General features: G+C 43.7%; 1 protein-coding gene across 1 annotated transcript in view; it reads right to left on the bottom strand.

Moving 5' to 3' along the window:
- Positions 1-23,352, bottom strand: part of CHD8 (chromodomain helicase DNA binding protein 8) — a gene marked incomplete in the record, with an annotated part of 4,119,653 nt that overhangs the window by 1,414,631 nt on the left and 2,681,670 nt on the right. Inside the window, 1 exon segment of the mRNA XM_044057960.1 lies at positions 2,721-2,920. Within this exon segment, the coding sequence (XP_043913895.1) occupies positions 2,721-2,920 (200 nt within the window).

Genomic DNA, 23,352 nt, shown 5'->3' on the forward strand with positions numbered 1-23,352 from the left:
GTGTGTGTGTGTGTGTGTGTGTGTGTGTGTGTGTGTGTGTGTTCCTTATGCAGCGTAGGTCACATCCTCACCATCGGTGTGTGTGCCCCTTACGCAGCGTAGGTCACATCCTCACCATCTGTGTGTCCGTTATGCAGCCTAGGCCCCATTCTCACCATCTGTGTGCATGTCCCTTATGCAGCCTAGGCCCCATCCTCACCATATGTATGTGTGCGTCTGTCCCACTTATGCAGTCTAGGTCACATCCTCACTGTGACTGTGTGTGTGTGTGTGTGTGTGTGTGTGTGTGTGTGTGTGCGCGCGTGTCCCTTATGCAGCCTTGGCACCAGCAGTGTGTGTGTCCCTTATGCAGTCTAGGCCACATCCTCACTGTGTGTGTGTGTGTTCCCCTTACGTGGCCTAGGCCACATCCTCACCATCTGTGTGTCCATTATTTAGTCTAGGCGACATCCTCACCATGTGTGTGTCCGTTATGCAGCCTAGGCCCCATTCTCACCATCTGTGTGTGTCCCTTATGCAGTCTAGGCCACATCCTCACTGTGTGTGCGTGTGTGTGTGTGTGTGTGTGTGTGTGTGTGTGTGTGTGTGTGTGTGTTCCTTACGTGGCCTAGGCCACATCCTCACCATCTGTGTGTCCATTATTCAGTCTAGGCGACATCCTCACCATGTGTGTGTGTGTGTGTCCCTTATGCAGTCTGGGCCACATCCTCACTGTGTGTGTGTGTGTGTGTGTGTGTGTGTGTGTGTGAGTGAGTGTGTTCCTTATGCAGCGTAGGTCACATCCTCACCATCGGTGTGTGTGCCCCTTATGCAGCGTAGGTCACATCCTCACCATCTGTGTGTCCGTTATGCAGCCTAGGCCCCATTCTCACCATCTGTGTGCATGTCCCTTATGCAGCCTAGGCCCCATCCTTACCTCTTACGTGTCCCATATGCAGAGTAGCCCCCATCCTAACAGTCTGTGCCTTATTTTTGGTTCATTCAGGCACTACAATAGGGGCTCCCTGTTAATTAAGGCCAGCGGTGCTGTCAAGCTACAATCTGAATGTATCAGAGAAACAGCAACTATATGGTCCAACAGCTGCAACCCTTTTGGGATACACTTAGAATAAGTATGTGAGTGTTTGGGTGTAGTGACTGAAGTTGGCAGTATGTCAGTAATCAAAGAAATATACACTCATGCTCTCAAGTATTCAGCGTGATGGCCATGTAATTTAGCCACCAGGGGCTGTAAAGTGGGTAGGCAAATGTTTGGAATGGGGTTTACGTGTGTGTTGTGGAAGGCCTTATTGGCAAATGTTCACGTAATGAAGACTGCAGTGCTAACCAACACTCTCACTACTTACGGCGCTCCCTCCCTCATGAAGACTGCAGTGCTAACCAACACTCTCACTACTTACGGCACTCCCTCCCTCATGAAGACTGCAGTGCTAACCTGCTAACCAACACTCTCACTACTTACGGCACTCCCTCCCTCATGAAGACTGCAGTGCTAACCTGCTAACCAACACTCTCACTACTTACGGCACTCCCTCCCTCATGAAGACTGCAGTGCTAACCAACACTCTCACTACTTACGGCACTCCCTCCCTCATGAAGACTGCAGTGCTAACCTGCTAACCAACACTCTCACTACTACGGCACTCCCTCCCTCATGAAGACTGCAGTGCTAACCAACACTCTCACTACTTACGGCACTCCCTCCCTCATGAAGACTGCAGTGCTAACCAACACTCTCACTACTTACGGCACTCCCTCCCTCATGAAGACTGCAGTGCTAACCAACACTCTCACTACTTACGGCACTCCCTCCCTCATGAAGACTGCAGTGCTAACCAACACTCTCACTACTTACGGCACTCCCTCCCTCATGAAGACTGCAGTGCTAACCAACACTCTCACTACTTACGGCACTCCCTCCCTCATGAAGACTGCAGTGCTAACCAACACTCTCACTACTTACGGCACTCCCTCCCTCATGAAGACTGCAGTGCTAACCAACACTCTCACTACTTACGGCACTCCCTCCCCCTCTAGGAATCTAATATAATATTGAAGGAGTGTGTACATGAACTGACAGTAAAAAAACCCAGAAAAGTTTGCACTTTTCCCTTTTCGATGAAAACAATATTACCACTGGCAGCTAGTTTAGGACGAAAGAAGAAGAATGGTCATCAAGAAGACAACCTAACCTGTAAACACTGAGGTTACAAAACAAACAGTCTGCTGGAGAATCTCCCTCTCAAAGGAATAAAATGAACAGACCATGACAGACAAGTAACTGGTGAGAACCACAAATACAGGGGACAGACAAAAGCTCCTGCAAATAAAAACTAGAAACAACACATTTCATGGAGTCTTCCAGCTGCAACAGTGAAGGCAAAAAAGATGAAATGCTTTTGTTTCCCTCTCTGGCCAGTTGTACTTTAAAGTGATGCTAAATTTCAACTTTGGAAAATAGGACATCTATTTCTAGATAAATGTGACTAATCTCAAAACCTGGGATGCTTGCTTCCCTATCTGTTAAGTTTAAAATTTCAGAGAAATCAAACTAAGTGTGAAACAAGTGATGAAGACATCTGTTTGTAGACCTGCTTGATTCTTTTTAAAGTCCAGCATCTTTAATCCAGAAATCGAATACAACTGCAATCATCAGACAGCCATCAAACCCAGAGAAACAGACTCAAAACAGTGATTAAAAACTGCAACACAGCACTTACCTGAATGGTTCTGCAGCTCCTTGGCTTTGCCATTCTCCCCCGGGGTGATGAGCTCCCAGATGAACCCTTTGATGCTTTCATCTCCTTTGTAGTGCAGCAAGCAATACACTAATATGGCCCGGCAGATCGCCTCCACATCACGTTCAGTCATTCGCCGCTTGAACCGTCCATGAGCAAGAATATCTTTCCACCGACCCCACCTATAAGGAAAGGAAGAGAAACAGTCTCCATATCTGTCATTACACAAGTTTTCTTTCATTCTTTAGGCACCCCTGAAGACCTCATGGTCCATCTCTAGAATAGAAAACGAGCCCTTTATTCCCTAATTTAATGCTAACCTCCTATAATCTCTATACCCACACACTGGGGGGAGGTTCTCTTCTTCCACTAAAGATTTAACTCAATAGTGTCCCTGATAAGGGGCCACCAGAAGTGAGAGTCTGTGGTGAAAAGGTTGGCTTTTATCAGGGGCCTAGATTTTTTTCCCTTTTTGGTTATGCTACTTTTTGTTGGTTATTTACCCTAACTTAACAGTGTACGTGGATAGGGAAGTTAAAAGGTAAGCACAACTGCACAAGAGTCAGGAAACTCCTGCATCATTTATTCTGCTTTTACCTTCCATTATGTAGAAGATACTCTTGTATACTCCACCTCCCAGAGAGAGACAACAGGACAGACTCACTCAATCTTTCCTCCTCTGGCCAGCCATGTGATGCGAGGAATATTGGGCACACCAGGTCCTGCACTGGCACAAGCAGATGCCGTGGTTCATTATAATGGCACAAAGTTTTCTATTATGCTTGTATTGTTACAGTAAGAAAGGAGCACAAAGTCACCAGACTGATGCCTTCAACAAAAGCCCATTTCACACACAAACATTTAGATTTACTTTCTGTCTAAAATTATACTTCAAGCTACACCAGGTCAGACAGCTTATCTATCAGCAGGGCCATCAGAAAGCTACAAAAAATGTTACCAAAAATATTTTGAAAAAACACCAACCATTACCCTGTACCAGTTCTTATTACATGCTGTGGCTTGTATTAATCTCACAGAATACAAGACTGATCTGAGGCCACATGTAGATTTTCAATGTTTTTCTCAAATGCACTCCTGTTTATCCCTTGCAAAACAGTAAAGCTCAAAGACATACAAACATCAGTGTGATACATAAATATTAGATATTTATTCAAGTATGCCATATTTCAAGCAGACTACTGTGAAAACCTAATTATTTCTGTTTATTTTGCTGAAAATAATTTTTTTATGTATAAACAATTTAATAAATTACCTCCCCCAGGCAACACATTCAAGCAATAAAAACATGGTTACCAAACATTAGAGGCAAAGAATAGACAGTTATGGACAGTGTGTAGTACAAAGTGAGGAGACAGAATAGTTGTGTAAAATCCTACCATAACCATAGATGTCCCTCTCTTCACTGCTGCGGTATTCTTAACCCGAGGGATCTCCCACCTGAAGGTGACCTGATGTCAGCCAGTATGCAAAAGTCTTAAACTACATTAGGGTGCAAGGGATGCTGCACATATGCTGCAAATGGATGTAGGCCACAAAAGTGATGTATGCACATGCCATCCTCAGAAATGTATGCCCCAGGAGGAATGCCAGACTAAGGGTATAAAAAGTCAGTACATCAAGTAAAACAATAGATCAGGGGGAAGGAGGGTGGGATAGAACACTGAAGTAGTGAAGACAAGGACATCTCTGGTTCTGGTAAGATTTTACACAACTAATCCATGTCCTTCTATTCTCAGGTTACAGTATTCTCACTGTGGAAGAGAAGGACATCTATGGTTCTGGTAAGATTTTACACAACCATTCCAGGTCCTTCTATTCTCAGGTTACAGTATTCTCACTGTGGAAGAGAAGGACATCTATGGTTCTGGTAAGATTTTACACAACTAATCCATGTCCTTCTATTCTCAGGTTACAGTATTCTCACTGTGGAAGAGAAGGTCATCTATGGTTCTGGTAAGATTTTATACAACTAATCCATGTCCTTCTATTCTCAGGTTACAGTATTCTCACTGTGGAAGAGAAGGACATCTATGGTTCTGGTAAGATTTTACACAACCATTCCAGGTCCTTCTATTCTCAGGTTACAGTATTCTCACTGTGGAAGAGAAGGACATCTATGGTTCTGGTAAGATTTTACACAACTAATCCATGTCCTTCTATTCTCAGGTTACAGTATTCTCACTGTGGAAGAGAAGGTCATCTATGGTTCTGGTAAGATTTTACACAACTAATCCATGTCCTTCTATTCTCAGGTTACATTATTCTCACTGTGGAAGAGAAGGACATCTATGGTTCTGGTAAGATTTTACACAACCATTCCAGGTCCTTCTATTCTCAGGTTACAGTATTCTGACTGTGGAAGAGAAGGACATCTATGGTTCTGGTAAGATTTTACACAACTAATCCATGTCCTTCTATTCTCAGGTTACAGTATTCTCACTGTGGAAAAGGAGGACATCTATGGTTATGGTAAGATTTTACACAACTAATCCATGTTCTTCTATTCTTGGGTTACAGTATTCTCACTGTGGAAGAGAAGGACATCTCTGGGTTCTGGTAAGATTTTGCACAACTAATCCATGTCCTTCTATTCTCAGGTTACAGTATTCTTACTGTGGAAGAGAAGGACATCTATGGTTATGGCAAGATTTTACACAACTAATCCATGTCCTATTCTCAGGTTACAGTATTCTCACTGTGGAAGAGAAGGACGTCTATGGTTATGGTAAGATTTTACACAACTAATCCATGTCCTTCTTTTCTAAGGTTACAGTATTCTCACTGTGGAAGAGAAAGACATCTATGGTTCTGGTAAGATTTTACCTAACTAATCCATGTCCTTCTATTCTCAGGTTACAGTATTCTTACTGTGGAAGAGAAGGACATCTCTGGTTCTGGTAAGATTTTACACAACTAATCCATGTCCTTCTATTCTCAGGTTACAGTATTCTCACTGTGGAAGAGGAGGACAGCTCTGGTTCTGGTAAGATTTTACACAACTAATCCATGTCCTTCTATTCTCAGGTTACAGTATTCTCACTGTGGAAAACGAGGACATCTATGGTTCTGGTAAGATTTTACACAACTAATCCAGGTCCTTCTATTCTCAGGTTACAGTATTCTCACTGTGGAAAAGGAGGACATCTATGGTTATGGTAAGATTTTACACAACTAATCCATGTTCTTCTATTCTTGGGTTACAGTATTCTCACTGTGGAAGAGAAGGACATCTCTGGGTTCTGGTAAGATTTTACACAACTAATCCATGTCCTTCTATTCTCAGGTTACAGTATTCTTACTGTGGAAGAGAAGGACATCTATGGTTATGGCAAGATTTTACACAACTAATCCATGTCCTATTCTCAGGTTACAGTATTCTCACTGTGGAAGAGAAGGACGTCTATGGTTATGGTAAGATTTTACACAACTAATCCATGTCCTTCTTTTCTAAGGTTACAGTATTCTCACTGTGGAAGAGAAAGACATCTATGGTTCTGGTAAGATTTTACCTAACTAATCCATGTCCTTCTATTCTCAGGTTACAGTATTCTTACTGTGGAAGAGAAGGACATCTCTGGTTCTGGTAAGATTTTACACAACTAATCCATGTCCTTCTATTCTCAGGTTACAGTATTCTCACTGTGGAAGAGGAGGACAGCTCTGGTTCTGGTAAGATTTTACACAACTAATCCATGTCCTTCTATTCTCAGGTTACAGTATTCTCACTGTGGAAAACGAGGACATCTATGGTTCTGGTAAGATTTTACACAACTAATCCAGGTCCTTCTATTCTCAGGTTACAGTATTCTCACTGTGGAAGAGAATGACATCTATGGTTATGGTAAGATTTTACACAACCATTCTAGGCCCTTCTATTTCCTTGCTGCAGTATTCATAACCTGAGGGAGAGTGCCAAAGCTCAAGAAGGAAGGAAGGAACAGAGGAGCTCTCAATGAAGCCATGTAAGATGGCTTTACCAAATCCAGCTCTGGATATGCAATCTACTTTTTAGTGTTTGGTAAAAGTATGGATAGAAGACCAGGTTGTTGCTTCAAGGATGGCACTGTTATCTAAACCCTTGAAGAATGCCTTACAGGAAGCCACAGCCTAGTAGAGTGGGCCTACATTTGTGAAGAAAGGCTCTTTTCCTGGTGTGTGCAACAAAGGCAAATCGTCTTTGACATCCAAGAAGAAATAGTATGCTTGGAAACAGGTAAACCCAGAGCCCTGTGATGAAAATTCACAAAGAGCTGATCAGATTTCCTGAAAGCTTTAGTCTTGTCCAGGTAAAACCCAAGATGTCTGTGTAAATCCAAGGAATGTTAGTACCTTCTCACTGTGGTTTTGGGGAGAAGGGAAGGTAGGTAGGTAGGTAATTGAATAGACTGGTTTAAGGGATAACTTATTAACCACTTTTGGCATAAAGGAAGGATTTGTTCTTAAGGATACCCTGTCCTTATGAAAGGCCAAGAAAGGGGGCACCGCCATAAGGGCTTGTAGCTCAGACACCCTTCTGGCTGAAGTCAAGGCTACTAGTAAAACAGTTTTCTAAGAGCAATGTTTGAGGGAAGCCAAAAATGCAGGCTCAAAGAGGGCCAGGGTCAAATTTTCTAGAAAAAAAAAATTTAAGTCCCAAGGAGTAGGAATAGGTTTCCTGGGAGGCCTAATGTGGAGGACACCCTTAAAAAATTGTTTGACTTCAAATCTGGTCAGTGGAGGGCAAGACAGAGGCAGACAGGCTGAAATAGTTGACAATGCTTTGACAGAAGAAAAAGCCAAGCCAGCAGACCACAATTCACATAAGACAGACAGAACCACTGGGACTCCCACTGTCTATGGGTCTTGGTTCTTAGAGAAGCACCAGAGTGAAATTCTTTTCCACTTGGAAATGCAAGAGTTCTGGTACTGGATTTTCTGGCCTCCTGCAAAATCCTGAGCATATCCTCTTGGGAAAAGTGTCTTAATGGGATTAGAATCCCATCAGCCACAGTGTCAGCTGTAGCGTTGACAGGTGTGGGTGTTATCAGGGATCCTTTGTTCTGTGTGAGAAGGTAGGAGGAGGTGGAATCAGTGCTGCCTTGGCCAAAAGGGAGTCATCAGCAAATGCTTGCAGAAACATCCCCTTCCAAGAAAAGGCGAGGGTGTCTACCTTCCAAACCAAAGGACTTAGGAACCCGGTACAAAATTTTGGAAGTTGTTTGTTCGGGGGGGGGGGGGCAAATACGTCTATTTGAGGAATACCCCATTGGTGGACTATGTCCAGGAACATGCTCCTGTGAGGCATCCATTCATGGGATTGAGTCAGGGACTTGCTTAGGGAGTCTGCCACGAGATTCTGATTCGAGGGAATGTACAATGCCTGAACAGTTATGTGGTATTGGGCAAGAAATTCCCATATCAGAGGAACCAACCTGCAAAGGAGATAGGATTTGGTCCCCCCCCCCACTTTTTTAGATACCAAAGGACTGTTCATGTTGTCTGTTAACAGTTGTACAGGGCCTCGCCAAAGAAGGTGAAATACCTGCACAGCTAGTAGTAATGCTTGCATTTCCCTGATGTTGATATGTTCTGCTTTTTTGGGAGGGAGACCAAATTCCCTGAACTGTGAATTTGCCCAAGGCCACTTCCCTGCCCATGACCTATGCATCTGTGTACAGTTCTAGGACTGGGGTGAGAGGATGCAGGGATAGTCCTGGATTTAGGTCCATCTGTTGGATCCACCAGAGCAGTTCCCTCTTCAGTCAAGGAAAGAGCGTAACTTTGTATTCTAGTAGGTAAGAATGCTAGGTCCACACCAATCTGAGAAACAACTGGACATTCCTCACGTGGAGTTTTGCCATAGGTAACATGGGAAAGGTTGAAGCCACGAATCCCAGCACTCAGAGGAGCTCCCTGGCCATGACCCGAGTCAAGGGAAGAAGGGAGTGAAAGAAGGACAGCAGGTCCTGCACCTTCTGAGGTGGAAGTGACATTTTCAATAAGTCTGTATGGATTCGACAACACAGGAAAATAAGGTACTGTGAAGGGGTGAGGACTATTTCCTGGTGAATCCTAGTTTTTCCAGTTGGGAAATGATGGTCTCCAGGTTTTGTAGTAGTGTGTGGGAAGAACAGGTCTTCCAGGTATGGAAAAATCTGGATACCAAGGAGCCTGCAATGTGCAATCACTGGAGCCAGGCATTTTGTGAATATCCTTGGTGCTGTAGAAAGACCAAAGGGCAAGGCAGAGAAATGAAAATGCCAGGAACCCACAGAAAAATGCAAGAATTTCCTGAACATGGGATGAATGGAGATGTGAAGGTAAGCATCTTTTATATCTAGAAATGCCCTGTATTTTTGTGGAAGGATAAGAGGAAATAGAGTTTGGAGCATCAACATTCTGAAGGCAGGAACCTTTAAGAAGGTGTTGTGGTGAGATAAGTCCAGGATTGATCTCCGGGGCTATCCTTTCTATGCACCAAGAACATTCTTGAAAAGACTGTTTTCCCTCTTGAGGTTTAAAGAATATTTTGAATGGAGCCCTGTTGCAAAAGCTCCCAGAGGAGCTCTAGGAAGAGAGGCAGCTGCTCTCAGGGGGTATGAGGGATGCCCATGAAGGTGGGGGTGGAAGTCCAAACCATGAAGTGTCCTTTTTTGATTATGGAAATAACCCAGGTATCTTGGGTGATGCTTTCCCAGACCCTGTAAGCATATGAAAGGCAAAAGGAAAGAGGGGAGAGAGAGGTATCGGCAGGGGAGTCCGAGACTCCGTGCTTTGTCAGGAAAGGACTACCTTTGTTGTGTGCGTGGCTGTGAACCCCTAGGGTTCTGTTGTCTCCTGCTTCCTCTGGAAACACTTATCAGAGGATTGCTGGATGTGGCTATGGATGAAAACAGGCCTAGATGGGAAATTTCTATGAAACCTGGGCACAGGTGAAACCAGATGCGTTTCATCTCCTAGAGTTCCTTGTTTTTTTCCTGTAGAGACAGACAGTCTGCTGCCTTACCAAAAAAGGCAGAAAGTACAGTTGTGTACACTTACCATAAATGTAGATGTTCGAGTGTATTCATTGTTGCAGTCATTACATTTCGGTAATCTGCTGGCAGGTTGCCTTCAGTCGGCCTGAATTCAAAAGTCTTGGGTCCTGCGTCGGTTGCTGTCACCCCTTCCCTGACGTCAGGTCGTCAGGGGTATAAAAGATGCAGCCGACGCCATTTTCTTCACTTTTTCTTGCCCCAGATGTCAGGTGCCCCCAAAAGGGTAGGCTAAAAATATATATAAAAAATACAAGCACCAAAATAAACTTTACCTTCATCTACAAGCAAATACACCACATAGGTTGTATAGATCAGAGAAGTAAAGATAAGTTCCAGCAGAAATAAGGGGGATGGCGGGTGGGTAACCTGGACTGCAACAGTGAATACACTCGAACATCTACTTTTATGGTAAGTGTACACAACTGTACTATGTTCTTCGTTTTTCACTGTTGCAGTCATTACATTTGGGTAGAGTCCCAAAGCCATGGTTGGGGGGCTGGAGCTAAACAACATTAGGAGCGGATAAGAGGCCCTGCAGAACTGCAGTGGCAAAACCTGCCCTGCATTTAGAGTAAAGTGGCAGATTGTAATGCTTTGTAAAGGTGTGCACTGAACTCCAAGTTGAAGCCTCTAAAATGTCTTTGGTTGGTACTCCCCTGAGAAAGGCTGCAGCTCTGGTTGAATGTGGCCTAATGCCCTTAGGCACTGGCTTGCCATGTTGTGAGTAGCAGAAACGAATGCAGTGGCCTATCCACTTAGAAACAGTCTGCTTGGAGATCGCCTTTCCTTGTAATCCTGTGGCATATGCCACTAGTAATTGTTCTGTCTTTCTGAAAACTTTAGTTTTGTCCAAATAGAATCTAAGTTGTCTGTGTACGTCCAAAGAATGCAGAATTTTCTCCCCCTTGTTCTGTGGATTTGGATAAAAAGTTGGCAAATGAATAGTTTGGTTAAGGGCTACACTAGACAACACCTTAGGCATAAATGTAGGGTTTGTCCTCAGAGAGACCCTGTCTGGATAAAAAATGATAAAAGCTTCCACAGCCATGAGAGCCTGTAGCTCTGACACTCGTCTTGCAGAAGTTATTGCTAGGAGCAGAGCTGTTTTCCAAGATAAAAACTTTAAATCCGCAGTAGCAGCTGGCTCAAAAGGAGGTAAGGTGAGTTTTTTTAAAGACATAATTGAGGTCCCATGCAGGTATTGGCGTTCTCCTTGGAGGCCTTAAGTTTTTGGCTCCTCTGAGGTATTGCCTTAATAAAGGATGAGAAAAGAGTGGTGGCTCTGTATTATAATGAGCCAAAATGGCAGAGGCATGGATTTTAATTGATGAAAAAGATAGGCGTTTGTCCAGCATCTCAGTTAAGTATTGCAATATCTGAGGAATATTTGGTACAGCTGTATCAGTTCCTTGAGCTTGGTTCCAAGCACAAAGTCTCTTCCATTTTCCAGCATAGGATTTTCTAGTACTAGGCCTTCTGGCTTCCAAAATGACATCCATCACAACTTTACTGAGAGGTGTGCTTTGTATGGCTACATTATCCGCCATGCTGCCAGGTTTAGAGCCCTGAGTTGACTGTGCAGAATCTGATTGTTTTGTTGGGACAGTAGATGAGGTATTTGAGGTAAGGTCTAGGCTGGGCCTTGAGACAAGTTCCTTAAGATCAGATACCAGTACTGGCGGGGCCAGTATGGGGCAATCAGAATCATTTTTGGTTTCTCCTGTCTGACCTTTAGGAGTACCTTGGGGAGGAGAGGCAGTGGAGGAAAGGCATATACCGATAGGTTTTTCCAGTTGAAAGATAAGGCGTCAACTTTCCATGCTTGTCTGTGATATGTCCTTGTGCAGAATCTTTTTAGTTGATAGTTGTGAGGGGAGGCAAATAGATCTATGTCCAGGCATCCCCATTTCTTTGTTATCATGCTGAAGACGTGGATCTGGGTGCCACCCGTGGGGATCCATGAGGTTTCTGCTTAGTTCATCTGCCAGAGAATTTTCCTTTCCTGGCAGGAATTGTGCCTGCAGATGGACATGGTAAGTCAATGCTGTTTCCCATAAATCCATGGCTAGTCTGCAAAGAGGGTAAGAATGCGTGCCTCCCTGCTTGTTTATGTACCACATGACCGTGGTGTTGTCTGTCTTTATCAGTAGTTGTCCTGGATGAATTAGGTCCTTGAAGGCTGTCAGGGCATTTTTAACAGCTAGCATCTCTTTTTGATTGATATGTAGATGTATTTGGTTTGTGGACCAGGTGCCCTGTAAGCCTCTTCCTGCCATGTGGGCCCCCCAGGCATAATCTGATGCATCCGTTGTTAGGTTCTGCCTGGCTGGGGGTAGTGAGAATGGCTGTCCCTTGTTTTGGTGACAAGCCTTTGCCCACCATCGAAACTCCTGTTGTAAGCAGGGAATGAGAGTAATTGTTTCCAGGCTGTGGCAATGTTGTGTCCAGACACTTTTTAGGTACCATTGAAGTTTCCTCATATGCAGTCTTGCATATGGAATTAGTAGGATGCAGGATGCCATGAAGCCCAAAGCCTGCAGAATTTTTCTTGCAGATACCTGGGCCTTTGTTGCCATTTCCTTGAAATAGGTAGTCAGTTGCCTTTGTTTGTCTGGCGTGAGATAAGCCATCTGGGCAGTTGTATTTAAGCTTGCCCCCAGGAACATCATCTCTTGAGAGAGTACTAATTTTGATTTCTTTTCGCTTGACTGTGTACCCTAGGCATGTTAAAAGTCTTTTCACAAACACCAGATGCTGTAGTAGAATGTCCTTGTTCTCTGCTTGAATGAGGCAGTCATCAAAGTAAGGAAATATTTGAATTCCTCTTTGTCTTCAGAAAGCAATTACTGGTGCCAGGCACTTTGTGAAGACCCTTGGCGAAGTAGATAAGCCAAAGGGCAGTGCAGAGAATTGGTAATGCTTTGAGCTAGCCTTGAATCTGAGGTATCTTCTGCATGACTGTCTGATTGGGACATGCAGGTATACCTCTTTTAGGTCTAAAGTCATGAGCCAAGCCTTTCTGCCCAGCATGGGCAGAAGCTGCTGCAAGGTCAACATCTTGAATTTTGGTATATCCAGGAAAGTGTTTAGAATAGATAGGTCCAGTATTGGTCTCCATGCTTTGCCCTTTCTGGGTACCAAGAACAGTCTTGAATAAAAACCTTGACACTGCTCTTGCTGTGGCACTTGTTGAATAGCCCCCATGTCCATGAGGGATGAGACTTGTTTTTGAGCCTCTGCCCACTGATTTTTTGGCAGGTCTGGCCAACCGTTTGTCCTTGGCAGGGTATGGAAGTGAAACTTGCAGCCTTGTTGACACTATGTTTAGAACCCATTTGTCCTGGGTTAAAATGTGCCAATTTTGAGAAAAAAGTGGTATTTTTCCCCCTAAGGGTGCTGCCAGAAGATAAGTGCTTGGTGCAGGCAGGAGGAAGTCATTGGGACTGTTTTCTGTATGGTTGTGATTTGTCTTCTCCACTTTTGGAGGTAGAAGCACCCCATTGCTTAGACCTGTACGAACCTTGCGGTTGGGATCTGCCTCTAGGGCGTCTGGATCTGCCCCTTTGAAGTCTGTCTGACACTGGAAAGGACCAGTTTTTTGTAGGCCAGTGTCTGCTAAACCTAGGTGGCTGTACCTGTAAAAAATCTTTGACCGTTTGCATAGATTTAGCTTTGTCCTCCATTTTCTTTAACACCTCTTCTGCCTCAACACCAAACAAGGTATCATGCTGTAATGGTGCATCTAATAATTTAGCTTTGACATGATCAGGCAGATTTTGTTCTTTTAACCAGGCATGCCTCCTAATTACAGACCCCGTAACAGCGGCCCTGCAGGAGGCCTCTAGAGAATCAAAACCACACTGCAAAGTATGCTTTCCAACTTGTTCAGCTGCATGCAATAAATCCTGCATTTCTTTGTTTTCTGCACATTCAAAATTTACCAACATTTTCTGTGCAAGCAGTGTCATGCCATATTGTTGATATTTGAGCATATGAAACTGGAAGTTTAAGGCCCTTATAGCCAAGGTTGCAGATGTGTAAATCTTTTTTCCCCATCTATCCAGTGCCCTAGAATCTCTATCAGAGGGGGTAGGGTTTTTTGCAGTGGAAGCCTTAACCCCTTTGGGACCCTGAGAAATAGTTTCTGGGTCTGCAGCAGGGTTTTTGAAAAGGAATTTATGAGAGTCAGTAACCCTGTAGTATCTGTCAGGCTAAACAGGACTTGGAGGTAAGGAGTCAGGGGTCAGACTAGACTCTGAAAACACATCTACAATGTCTAACGCAGGTGGAATAGCTAGAGGCCTGTGTTGAGGTAGTAAAATGGAAGTCCCTGAGCCTCTTTTTAGATTCTGAAAAATATTGGCTCTCCCAGTGGAAATGCTCCCTCATGGTATGCAAGGTTTCCCCAAAAGAGTAGTCCTCAGGAGGAGAAGCTGAAGGAATAGATTCTTCAGTATCTGAATCCTCATAGGGAGGAAGTGAATATTCCTGATCAGAAGAGGAATCAGAGGAAATGGAAACCTGATCTGAATATTCATAGTCTTCTCTTGCCTAGGCCTCTTATCAGGAGGGGGATTGGAACCCCTGATCAAGGCAATTAAGTCTTCGGCCATTTTGAGCATATTTTTTTTGGGCATGGAGGCCTGGCCATGCGGCTGGTGAACTTGTTTCTTTGTCTTTAAAGGTGCTTTAGTCTTTGCCTTTGAAGCTGAAGTCGGTTTAATGTATAATTGTTTAGGTCTGAATACACCCTCAGAAGCCGATGCCTGCTCAGCGGCTCCGGACCCATCTGAGGGAATAGTTTCCGAGGCTCCAATATCTTAAGTTTCCAGCGGCCTGACCAACTCCACATGGGAGTCGGTAGCGGCCTGCGACTCTAAAGTAGTAGGCATCAGGGGCTGCGAAAGCGCCTCACTGAGAACCGGCGAATCGACGACTGGCTTAGGAGAAGCTTCGTCAGATTTGGACCTCGGTTGCCTGTCTTTTTCTTTGTGTTTTTCATGAACTCCGATAGTCGGATGGCTGACAACATTGTGTAATTAAATCTGTGCCCAAAATAGCTTACTGCAAAATCGTACCGATGCTTAATAGTGCGTTGGTTAAATCGACAACTTGAAACATTGTGGTCAGGACCTAGGCAAGGAATACAGTAAGAATGAAAGTCCTTATGAGGTATTTGCTTCCTACAAGAAATACAATTATTAACTTTTTCTGACATCGGTCTGGAGCAAGAAAAAAGTTTCCCCAACGGGGTACATAGCTTTTAATAAAGACTTCGGATCTGAAACTCGAACACGAAAATCTCAGGAGTCAGCCGACCGGCACTTGCGAACTGCTTCTGCTTCGGGCACCGCGCGGCAAGAAAGACTGAAGAAAATGGCGTCGGCTGCATCTTTTATACCCCTGACGTCAGGGAAGGGGTGACAGCAACCGACGCAGGACCCAAGACTTTGGAATTCAGACCGACTGAGGGCAACCTGCCAGCAGGATTACCCAAATGTAATGACTGCAACAGTGAAACACGAAGAACATCTATCCAATACTCGATCCATTAATTTAGATTTGAAGTCATTACAGAGAAGCTGCAACCTGAGCCAGGAAAATCTTCTGAGAACTGAACCAGTAGAAGCTGCCCTGGCACAAGCCTCCACAGTATGGGTCTATATTAGAACGCCGAACTTTCAAAATTTCGAGTGTTCTAATATCGACCCATTTTCAGCGAATGCTGAAAATATCGAAGAAACAGAAATCCAAATGTTTTTCCTAGGGAAAGAAATCGGTTGTCCGTTTCTGTTGCTTTGGTATTTTCAGCACTGTGGTGGAAAGTTACGGGTCAGGTTCAGTTAAGTGTGTCATTGTGTGGACGTGAGGGTTAGGTGAATTAGGGTTAAGGTGCAGGTCAGGTAAGTGCGTGATTGTGTGGACGTGAGGGTTAGGGCGAGGTTGGTGAGCTAGGCTTAGGGCGCGGGTGAGGTGACTGTGCAGTAGTGACGGACCTTAGGGTTAGGGTTTGAGTTAAGGTAAGTGGATAGTTAGTGGTGTATATATAGTTTAGTGCAGTGTTAGGTGTAAGAGTTTAGGTGTATGTATGTGGATTGCTGTTTGTTTGGTGTGCTTGTGTTGCGTGTATGTATTTTGGAACTGCAAATTTTGTCCCTAGGAAAAAAATTGCTGTTCTGTATGTTCAGTGTTTTAAATTTTTGATTACTAGGGTTCGATATTAGAACACTCGAAATTTTGAAAGTTCGGTGATCTAATATAGACCCCACAGCATCATAGGTGCATTTAATAGAGTGTCTTCCCACTTGGGAGGAAGCTCCCAAGATAGAGAGAACCAAAGCTTTTCCTTCTGAATCTGGAAGATGTACAGAGGCACTTTATGGCTGAGATAGAAGCTCTAAGGAGTACTTGGTCAAGAGTCTGATAACTGATGGCACTGAAAGCCTAGGTGGCGGACATATTTTCCCAGTCTCTCAAGGGTTCTACTCTCTGTCTGATGGGAGAAGGGTGGTAGAAGGAAGCACCCTAGATGGTTTGTCTGTAGCTACAGAAATGACTACTGGGTCTGCTGCAGAACACCTAAAGAGGAACTTACAATCCTCATGGACCTTGTAGAAGTGGTCCAGATTCATGGGAACCAGGGCCTAGGAGTCTGGGGTTTGGAAAGCATTATCAAAGGGATCCAGAAATGCAGGATGCATTGATGGAACTGCAGAGAGGCTAGGGAAATCAACCTGTAGCAGCTGGTAGCATCTTTTCTGGACATCAGAAACGTGGGCTGTGTCCAATAAAGTGTTCTCCCATTTTCAGAAGTGTTTCAGCAAAAGATCTCTTCCATACGGGAGTCAGCACCAACAGACTCCTCTTCAGGGGAAACATATTCCTCGGGAGAAGGAATTTGTTTAGAATAGTACAAAAATTCCTCATCACACGAGAATTCAATTAGAGGAGTAATTGTCCCTAATCCTTTTTTGAGAAGGCTGGGGAGCAGTTGTAAGTGCAGGCTGAGAGAAAGGCGCCTTGAGAGCCATTAAGCACTGTACGAATACATACACAAATGCATGGATCTCGTCATACCCAATAGAACCAAGACACTCTCCTCCAAAAAAAGAAAGCCAATCTGGTGGTCCCCTGCCATAAACTCTACAACAGGAGGAGGAAACTGATGTAGCATAAGGTGAAGTCCCAATACAGGAAATACTCCCTTATCAGCCTCAACAAAAAGTTGATATCCCTCATCAAATCCTCTAAAGCTAGCTATGAAAACAGAATTGCAGCAGATAGTAAAGACAGCCACAAGGCCTTCTATAGTTATGTAAAGAATCTCCAAGGCAATACCTAGATTTGCTCTGAGCTACTGCACAATGGTACCGCCTATACAGAGCCAACAGATATTGCCAATATACTGGTCGACAAATTCAATGCCAACTTTACCCCCCCAAAGGACCAATCACAATACCAGTAGATTATCAGGCACCCAGTATTACTCCTGCACAGGTTAAAACAGCACTGTCCAAGGCCAAGAATACTGCTTCTATCGGACCTGACAATATCCCTGGCTGTGTTCTACACAGTGAACTGGCACCTCACCTGTGTGCCCTGTTCAATCACAGCCTCACCTCAGGCTTTGCCCCTAGCGAATGGAGCACTGCTACAGTCATCCCTCTCCACAAAGGAAGAGTGACTACATACTCTGGGAACTATCGTCCCATTAGCCTGATGAGTCTGATATGCAAAGCTATGGAACGCATCATCATGGACCTAATAAACAAGGATATAGAGAATCTCCAAACTCTGGATCCCACACAGTTTGGTTCTGTGAAGAATAGATCATGCCTGTTCAACTTGGTCACCTTCTCTGAGTCAGTCACCAGAGCTGTGGATGAAGGCAAGGTGGTTCATACAGCCTACCTTGATCTGGCCAAGGCCTTTGATACCATTCCCCACACAGAAATCAAAGAAAAATTCACTAAGCTAGGCATCAACCCCTATATCACTAGGTGGGTTGCAAACTGGATCACAGATAGAACCCACAGTGTGAAAGTTAGCTGACTCGAAGTCAGACTGCCAACCAGTCATGAGTGGAGTGCCACAAGGTTCTGTCCTAGGTCCTCTCCTGTTTGATATCTACTTCTCTGAAGTCCAGGCCAACAAGAAGGGACATTCTGGCTGACAAAGTTAGCAGACGGTTGCAAGTTGGGAGCTATTACTCACTCCCCAAGTGATGTTGACATCCTACAGAAAGGCCTCAATGAGACCAATGACTGGTGTCAGAACCATGGCCTTAAGCTCAATGCCAAAAAAGGTGTCATCCCCTTTGGGAAAAACTCAGTTCCCATGAATTTCCACATCAATGGTAGTCCAGTAAACACAGAAGGTTTTATAAGAGATCTGGGAACACAGGTTGACAGCAAACTCTCTTTTGACCACCACATTGCCACTGCGGTCAGAAAGTCCTATGTGGCACATCTCATTACTAACAGTTTTGCATCCAGGAAGAAAGAGGTCATTGTCTCCCTCTACTCTTCCCTCATTAGGCCAATCATTGAGTGCAACACCCCATTTGTCATGTACCTCACTAAACACCTGCAACAACTGGAGAGGAAGCAAAAGTAATTCACAAAGAGGATCATAGGCCTTAAACACTTGTCCTATATGGACAGACTCAAAAAAACACCAGCTATTCTCTGTCTCAGATCATCTACTAAGAGGAGATCTCTGCTTAACTTACAAAGCCATGTCTGACCCAGCTATGTTAGAAATGCTACATCTAAAGAAATCCCAATCCCACCGCACCACGCGCTCCAGAGATCTCAACCTCATTACCACAATCAACAGAACATGCTGGAGGGCCAGGTTCATAACCCAGAGACTGCCCATGCTATGGAATAGACTACCCATACATGTCAAGCAGAGCACCTCATTGGCCATCTTCAAGAGAAATCTTGATTAGTTGATGGGAAATAGAAAATTCACTCCTTGGATCACTCCAGTGGCTCTACTCAACAGAGGCACTAAGGTCAGGTGGTACGATGCCAAGGTAATCCTAGGGGCTACTCTTGTAAAGGCTTCAGGGCCATTAGCCTAGTACACACCTATGAACCAATAAGACCAGAAACCAGCTTTGAGAAAAGGCCTGCCAATCTGTAGGGTCCTCTCTGGCAGTGGTCAAATGCTTAGTTTTTGTTTTTTCTTTGCAGGAGAGACTATCAAATACAATGCTGGAGGACTGGAAGAAAGCCTATCTTCAAAGGTTTCTTCAATCTCTTCCCTAACCTGATTATGTGGTACCCACCCCTAGGACCCTCCGTACTTTTGAGCCTAGGTTCCCCCCATGACACCCTGATTGGACATCTGTTCAACCTCCAAAGATGTGTTAACGGACGAAGTCAAGGCGGCCTCAGAACTGGACTCGGTGTGTGAATCTGTATCTGAAGTTGGACATGCCTCCAGGTTGGCAAGCACTCGGGGAAAAATGTGCGACAGTGGAGATGCCGCAGAAGCTACAGGCCGAGGCTTCTTGGCCTTGTGCTTCACTGGCTTGGTGTCAGACCCTGAGGTACTCTTCATACGCTTGCCTAACAACTTAAGCCACTGGCTCTTTAAACAGCAAGACAAGAGAGCCTGCTTTTAAGGGTCTTGGGAATGAAGGACTGGCAAATGCTACAGGACTTGTGGTCATGGTTCAGCCCTAAACGAGAGAGACTGTGAATGGCTGTCCTTATGTGGAATTTGTCTGCCACAATGGCACTTGCCCTTCTTGGATGACGTAACCAAAACAGGAGTAAGAGAAAATATTTCCCAATGGAGCACTTATGTGACAAAAGATGATGAAGTTGCAATCACTGCAACGATCAGACTGACGGCCGGAATTGCGTTCTGACTGGCAGCAGAAACGTTCTGAGGATGGTACATGCGTACATCACTTTTACAGCCTATGTGCAACGTCCCACATATCCTACAGTGATGTAAGACTCTTGTACACTGGTAGACGTCGGGGTGCATAGCTTTTACAGCCTATGTCCGTCTTGCAGCCTACATGCAACTTCCCACATACCCTACAGCAGTGTAAGACTCTTGTACACTGGCAGACATCGGGGTGCTTTCAGGCACAAGATTCCTTCGGTTAAGAATGCTGCATCAATTGAAGAGAAGGACATTTCACTATTACGGTCTCCAGGAGTAGCATTTACAAACAAGTTAATACAAAATTTAAGATGAATGCCATAAGGACAGCAAAATAAGGTATTTTGTTTCAAACAGCTGTAATAATTTAGAAAGTTTCATCTTTTTTAATGTAAACAAAAAATGGAAGTTCATTAAATTAACAAACTCATTTCTTTGGTGTGTCTGCACAGATTTCAGACTAATATCTTGGGAGTCTGCATTCCATGTGGGCTGTTAGAACAGAACATGAACAGACATTCCTGTCGTTCAACAATGGCAGAAATATGTGGTTGTGATTTACCATCTTCAACATTGAGTATGGAAATACCAACTTTCAATGTGCTTCAGACAGATAAAACTTTCCTAGTCTTCAGCTTTAGTTCACTTGCAATGGTCTGTGCACCACCATTTTATCTACAATTGAAGTAAGTCTCTTGTAAATGAAACATACCCATAAAAACATTCACAACATATCCACTGGATACAACCCCATCTAGTCAGGTTGGCAGATGCTGGGCAAGGGATGTTCTGAAGTATGAACCATAAACTACTTAAATCTATTATGATATGCACACAACAGTCAAATCCGTCATGGCCTGCTTTATCCTCCTTGCCATTAGGAAGGGATCCATAACTAACCATCGTGGGAGGCATGAAAACACATCTCCGAAAGACCTTCCCTCCAAGGGAGGATCTGAACCTGGGGATGACATCCAGGTTATAATGTCTTGTGAAGGAAAGCTGCAGTCACAAAAATCTCATCTATGGCAGAATAATCTTAAAGGCCTGCAAGGGTGTCATGGCCCTGTCAGGGTGAGTCCTCTGTTCAAAAGACAATACTTCTCTTAACAAAAAGTGATACCATCTACACAAAGTGATTGTAGAGATTTTCATGGCCCATCTTGCCAGGAGACAAATGTTTGATAGTCCATCCTAATAGCTTTTATTCTGCCTACATAAAATTTTAATTGCCTCTACACATCAAAATACTGCAACAATCAATATCTACTGGCACAGTTGGGAAGAAGGCACAAAAAGAAAAAAAAAACAGAACAGAAACAGCAGCAATGCAGAGTCATGGAATAAACAAATCAGTACAAACAAAACAAATCCACAAACTCTGCAACGCTAAACAACCGTTTAATCAACAACAAAGCTTTTGGGTAAAAAAAACAATCCATCAGTGTTTCACAATTAAAATTCAAAAATCTCATTATATAATTTAAATTAATCATGTGACACAGCCAACCTATCCTCAGTCAATATAGATTAATATATGAATCTCTTTAAAGATATATAAAAATACATGCAAAATACATAAAAAAACATATACGTAAAGACTTCTTTCTTAAAAATACCATACAATAAATACACACACATATATATATATATATATATATATATATATACACACACACACACACACACACACGCACACACAAATACACACTTGTGTTATTTAACAGTTGTCTTTTATGTTTCAGCACCAGTTTCAAGGTTACACTAACACTGAACTATACAAGTAGAAAATTGTTTATTAATATGTTGGTTACCTTTCCATGTTACAATTGTTCTTGTTGTAATAGCATTTGTTTAGATAAGTTTATGCATCCAGTAACAGGAGAAAGGTTTAGATTTAAATGTTCAGCAACTTGTAATAGTATGAATATTGCATATCTGGCTATGTGTAAACATGTGCAAGTTTCTATGTGAAAAAACCCACAAGGAAACAAAGACCGCATTACAGAGCATCGATCAGATATACACTAGCCAGACATTTTGCAGAACAGTATAGATCATGTTTTTATGTTTCAAGTTATTGAAACTGTATCTAATAAGAGGAGGTGATGCAAATAATAAAACAGAATTAATTGAGTGTAGCTGGATTATTACAATGAGAGCTGATTATGACCAGGAAAAAACGTTAGTGTAATCTTGAAATCGGTGCTGAAACAAACAGATGAATCTTAAATGACAAGTATATATCCAAATTATTTACTCTCTGTTGTTTTTAAGGAGTCTTTACATAGAAGTTTTTATATGTATTTTGCATGTATTTTTATATATTTAAAGAGGTTCACATAGGTTCATACAAGGCTATCTGTCCTATAGCATTTATAAGCCTAGCCAGAGTGTGTTTGGCTTTCGCCACCCATTTTAAATGAATTTTGCTATGCCCTTTTTCGAGGTTAGTATACTGTGCCTCTGTCTAACAGTGACACAGAAGTGATACCCAGGGTAAACTTACGATCTCCCATCCACTCATCAAGATTCCTCTTGAAGAGAGTCAATGAGGGACTCTGCCTAACCTGGACTGGGATTTTATTCCAGAGTGACGGGAAACTCTGGGTTATGAATCTGCCCCTCCAGCATGTCCTATTTATTTCAGTGCTGAGGTTCAAGTCTCTCGAGCTCGTAGCTCGATGGGATTTGGATTTTCTGAGGTGCAGCATGTCCATTAATTCCGGGTTGGACATGGCTTTATACGTCAGGCACAGATCGCCTCTGAGCAGGCGGTATGCCACTGAGTAGAGCTGGAGTTTCTTTAACCGGGCAGCATATGGCATCTGTTTGAGCCCTTTGATCCTCTTGGTGAGGTACTTTTGGGGTCTTTCCAGTTGCTGCAGGTGTCTGGTAAGGTACATCCCAAAAGGGGCATTGTACTCAATTATGGGCCTGATGAGGGATGAGTAAAGAGGCACGATGACCTCCCCTGATCCCTTCATGATTAGGTGGGCTATATAAAATGTTTTTCTAACCACTTTGGCCACGTGGTTTTCAAATGAGAGATTGCTATCAACTTGGGTCCCCAAGTCCCTAATTACTTCTTCCGTACTTAATGGATTACCACCTATGTGGTAATTTGTGGGCACTTTGTTTTTGCCAAAGGGGATGACTATACACTTTTTGGCGTTTAGCTTGAGGCCATGGCTCTGGCACCAGTTGTCTGTTTCTATGAGGCCTTTTCGTAGGATGCTTGTGTCAGCTGGAGAGTCGATTATGGCGCCTAGTTTGCAGTCATCTGCGAACTTGTTCAGCCACAGTCCTTCCATGTTGGCCAGTACCTCCGAGAAATATATACCGGACAAGAGAGGTCCCAGGACTGAGCCTTGTGGGACGCCACTTGTAACTGGTTTGGAGTCTGACATGGCTCCAGCAATTCTAACCATGTGGGTTCTATCCTTGAGCCAGTTTGCAACCCATCTAGTGACATAGGGGTTTATATTTAAGCTGGTGAGCTTATCTATAATGCCCGAGTGGGGTATTGTATCGAAGGCTTTTGCGAGGTCCAGGTAGGCTGTGTGGACCACCTTCCCCTCGTCAATGGCCTTGGTGACTGTTTCAAAGAAATCGACCAGGTTTAAGAGGCAGGATCTGCCCTTAACAAAGCCGAACTGGGTAGGATCCAG

The sequence above is a fragment of the Protopterus annectens genome, chromosome 16.part0 (assembly GCF_019279795.1).
Source record: "Protopterus annectens isolate FY-2018-M chromosome 16.part0, PAN1.0, whole genome shotgun sequence".
Lineage (NCBI taxonomy): Eukaryota > Metazoa > Chordata > Ceratodontiformes > Protopteridae > Protopterus > Protopterus annectens.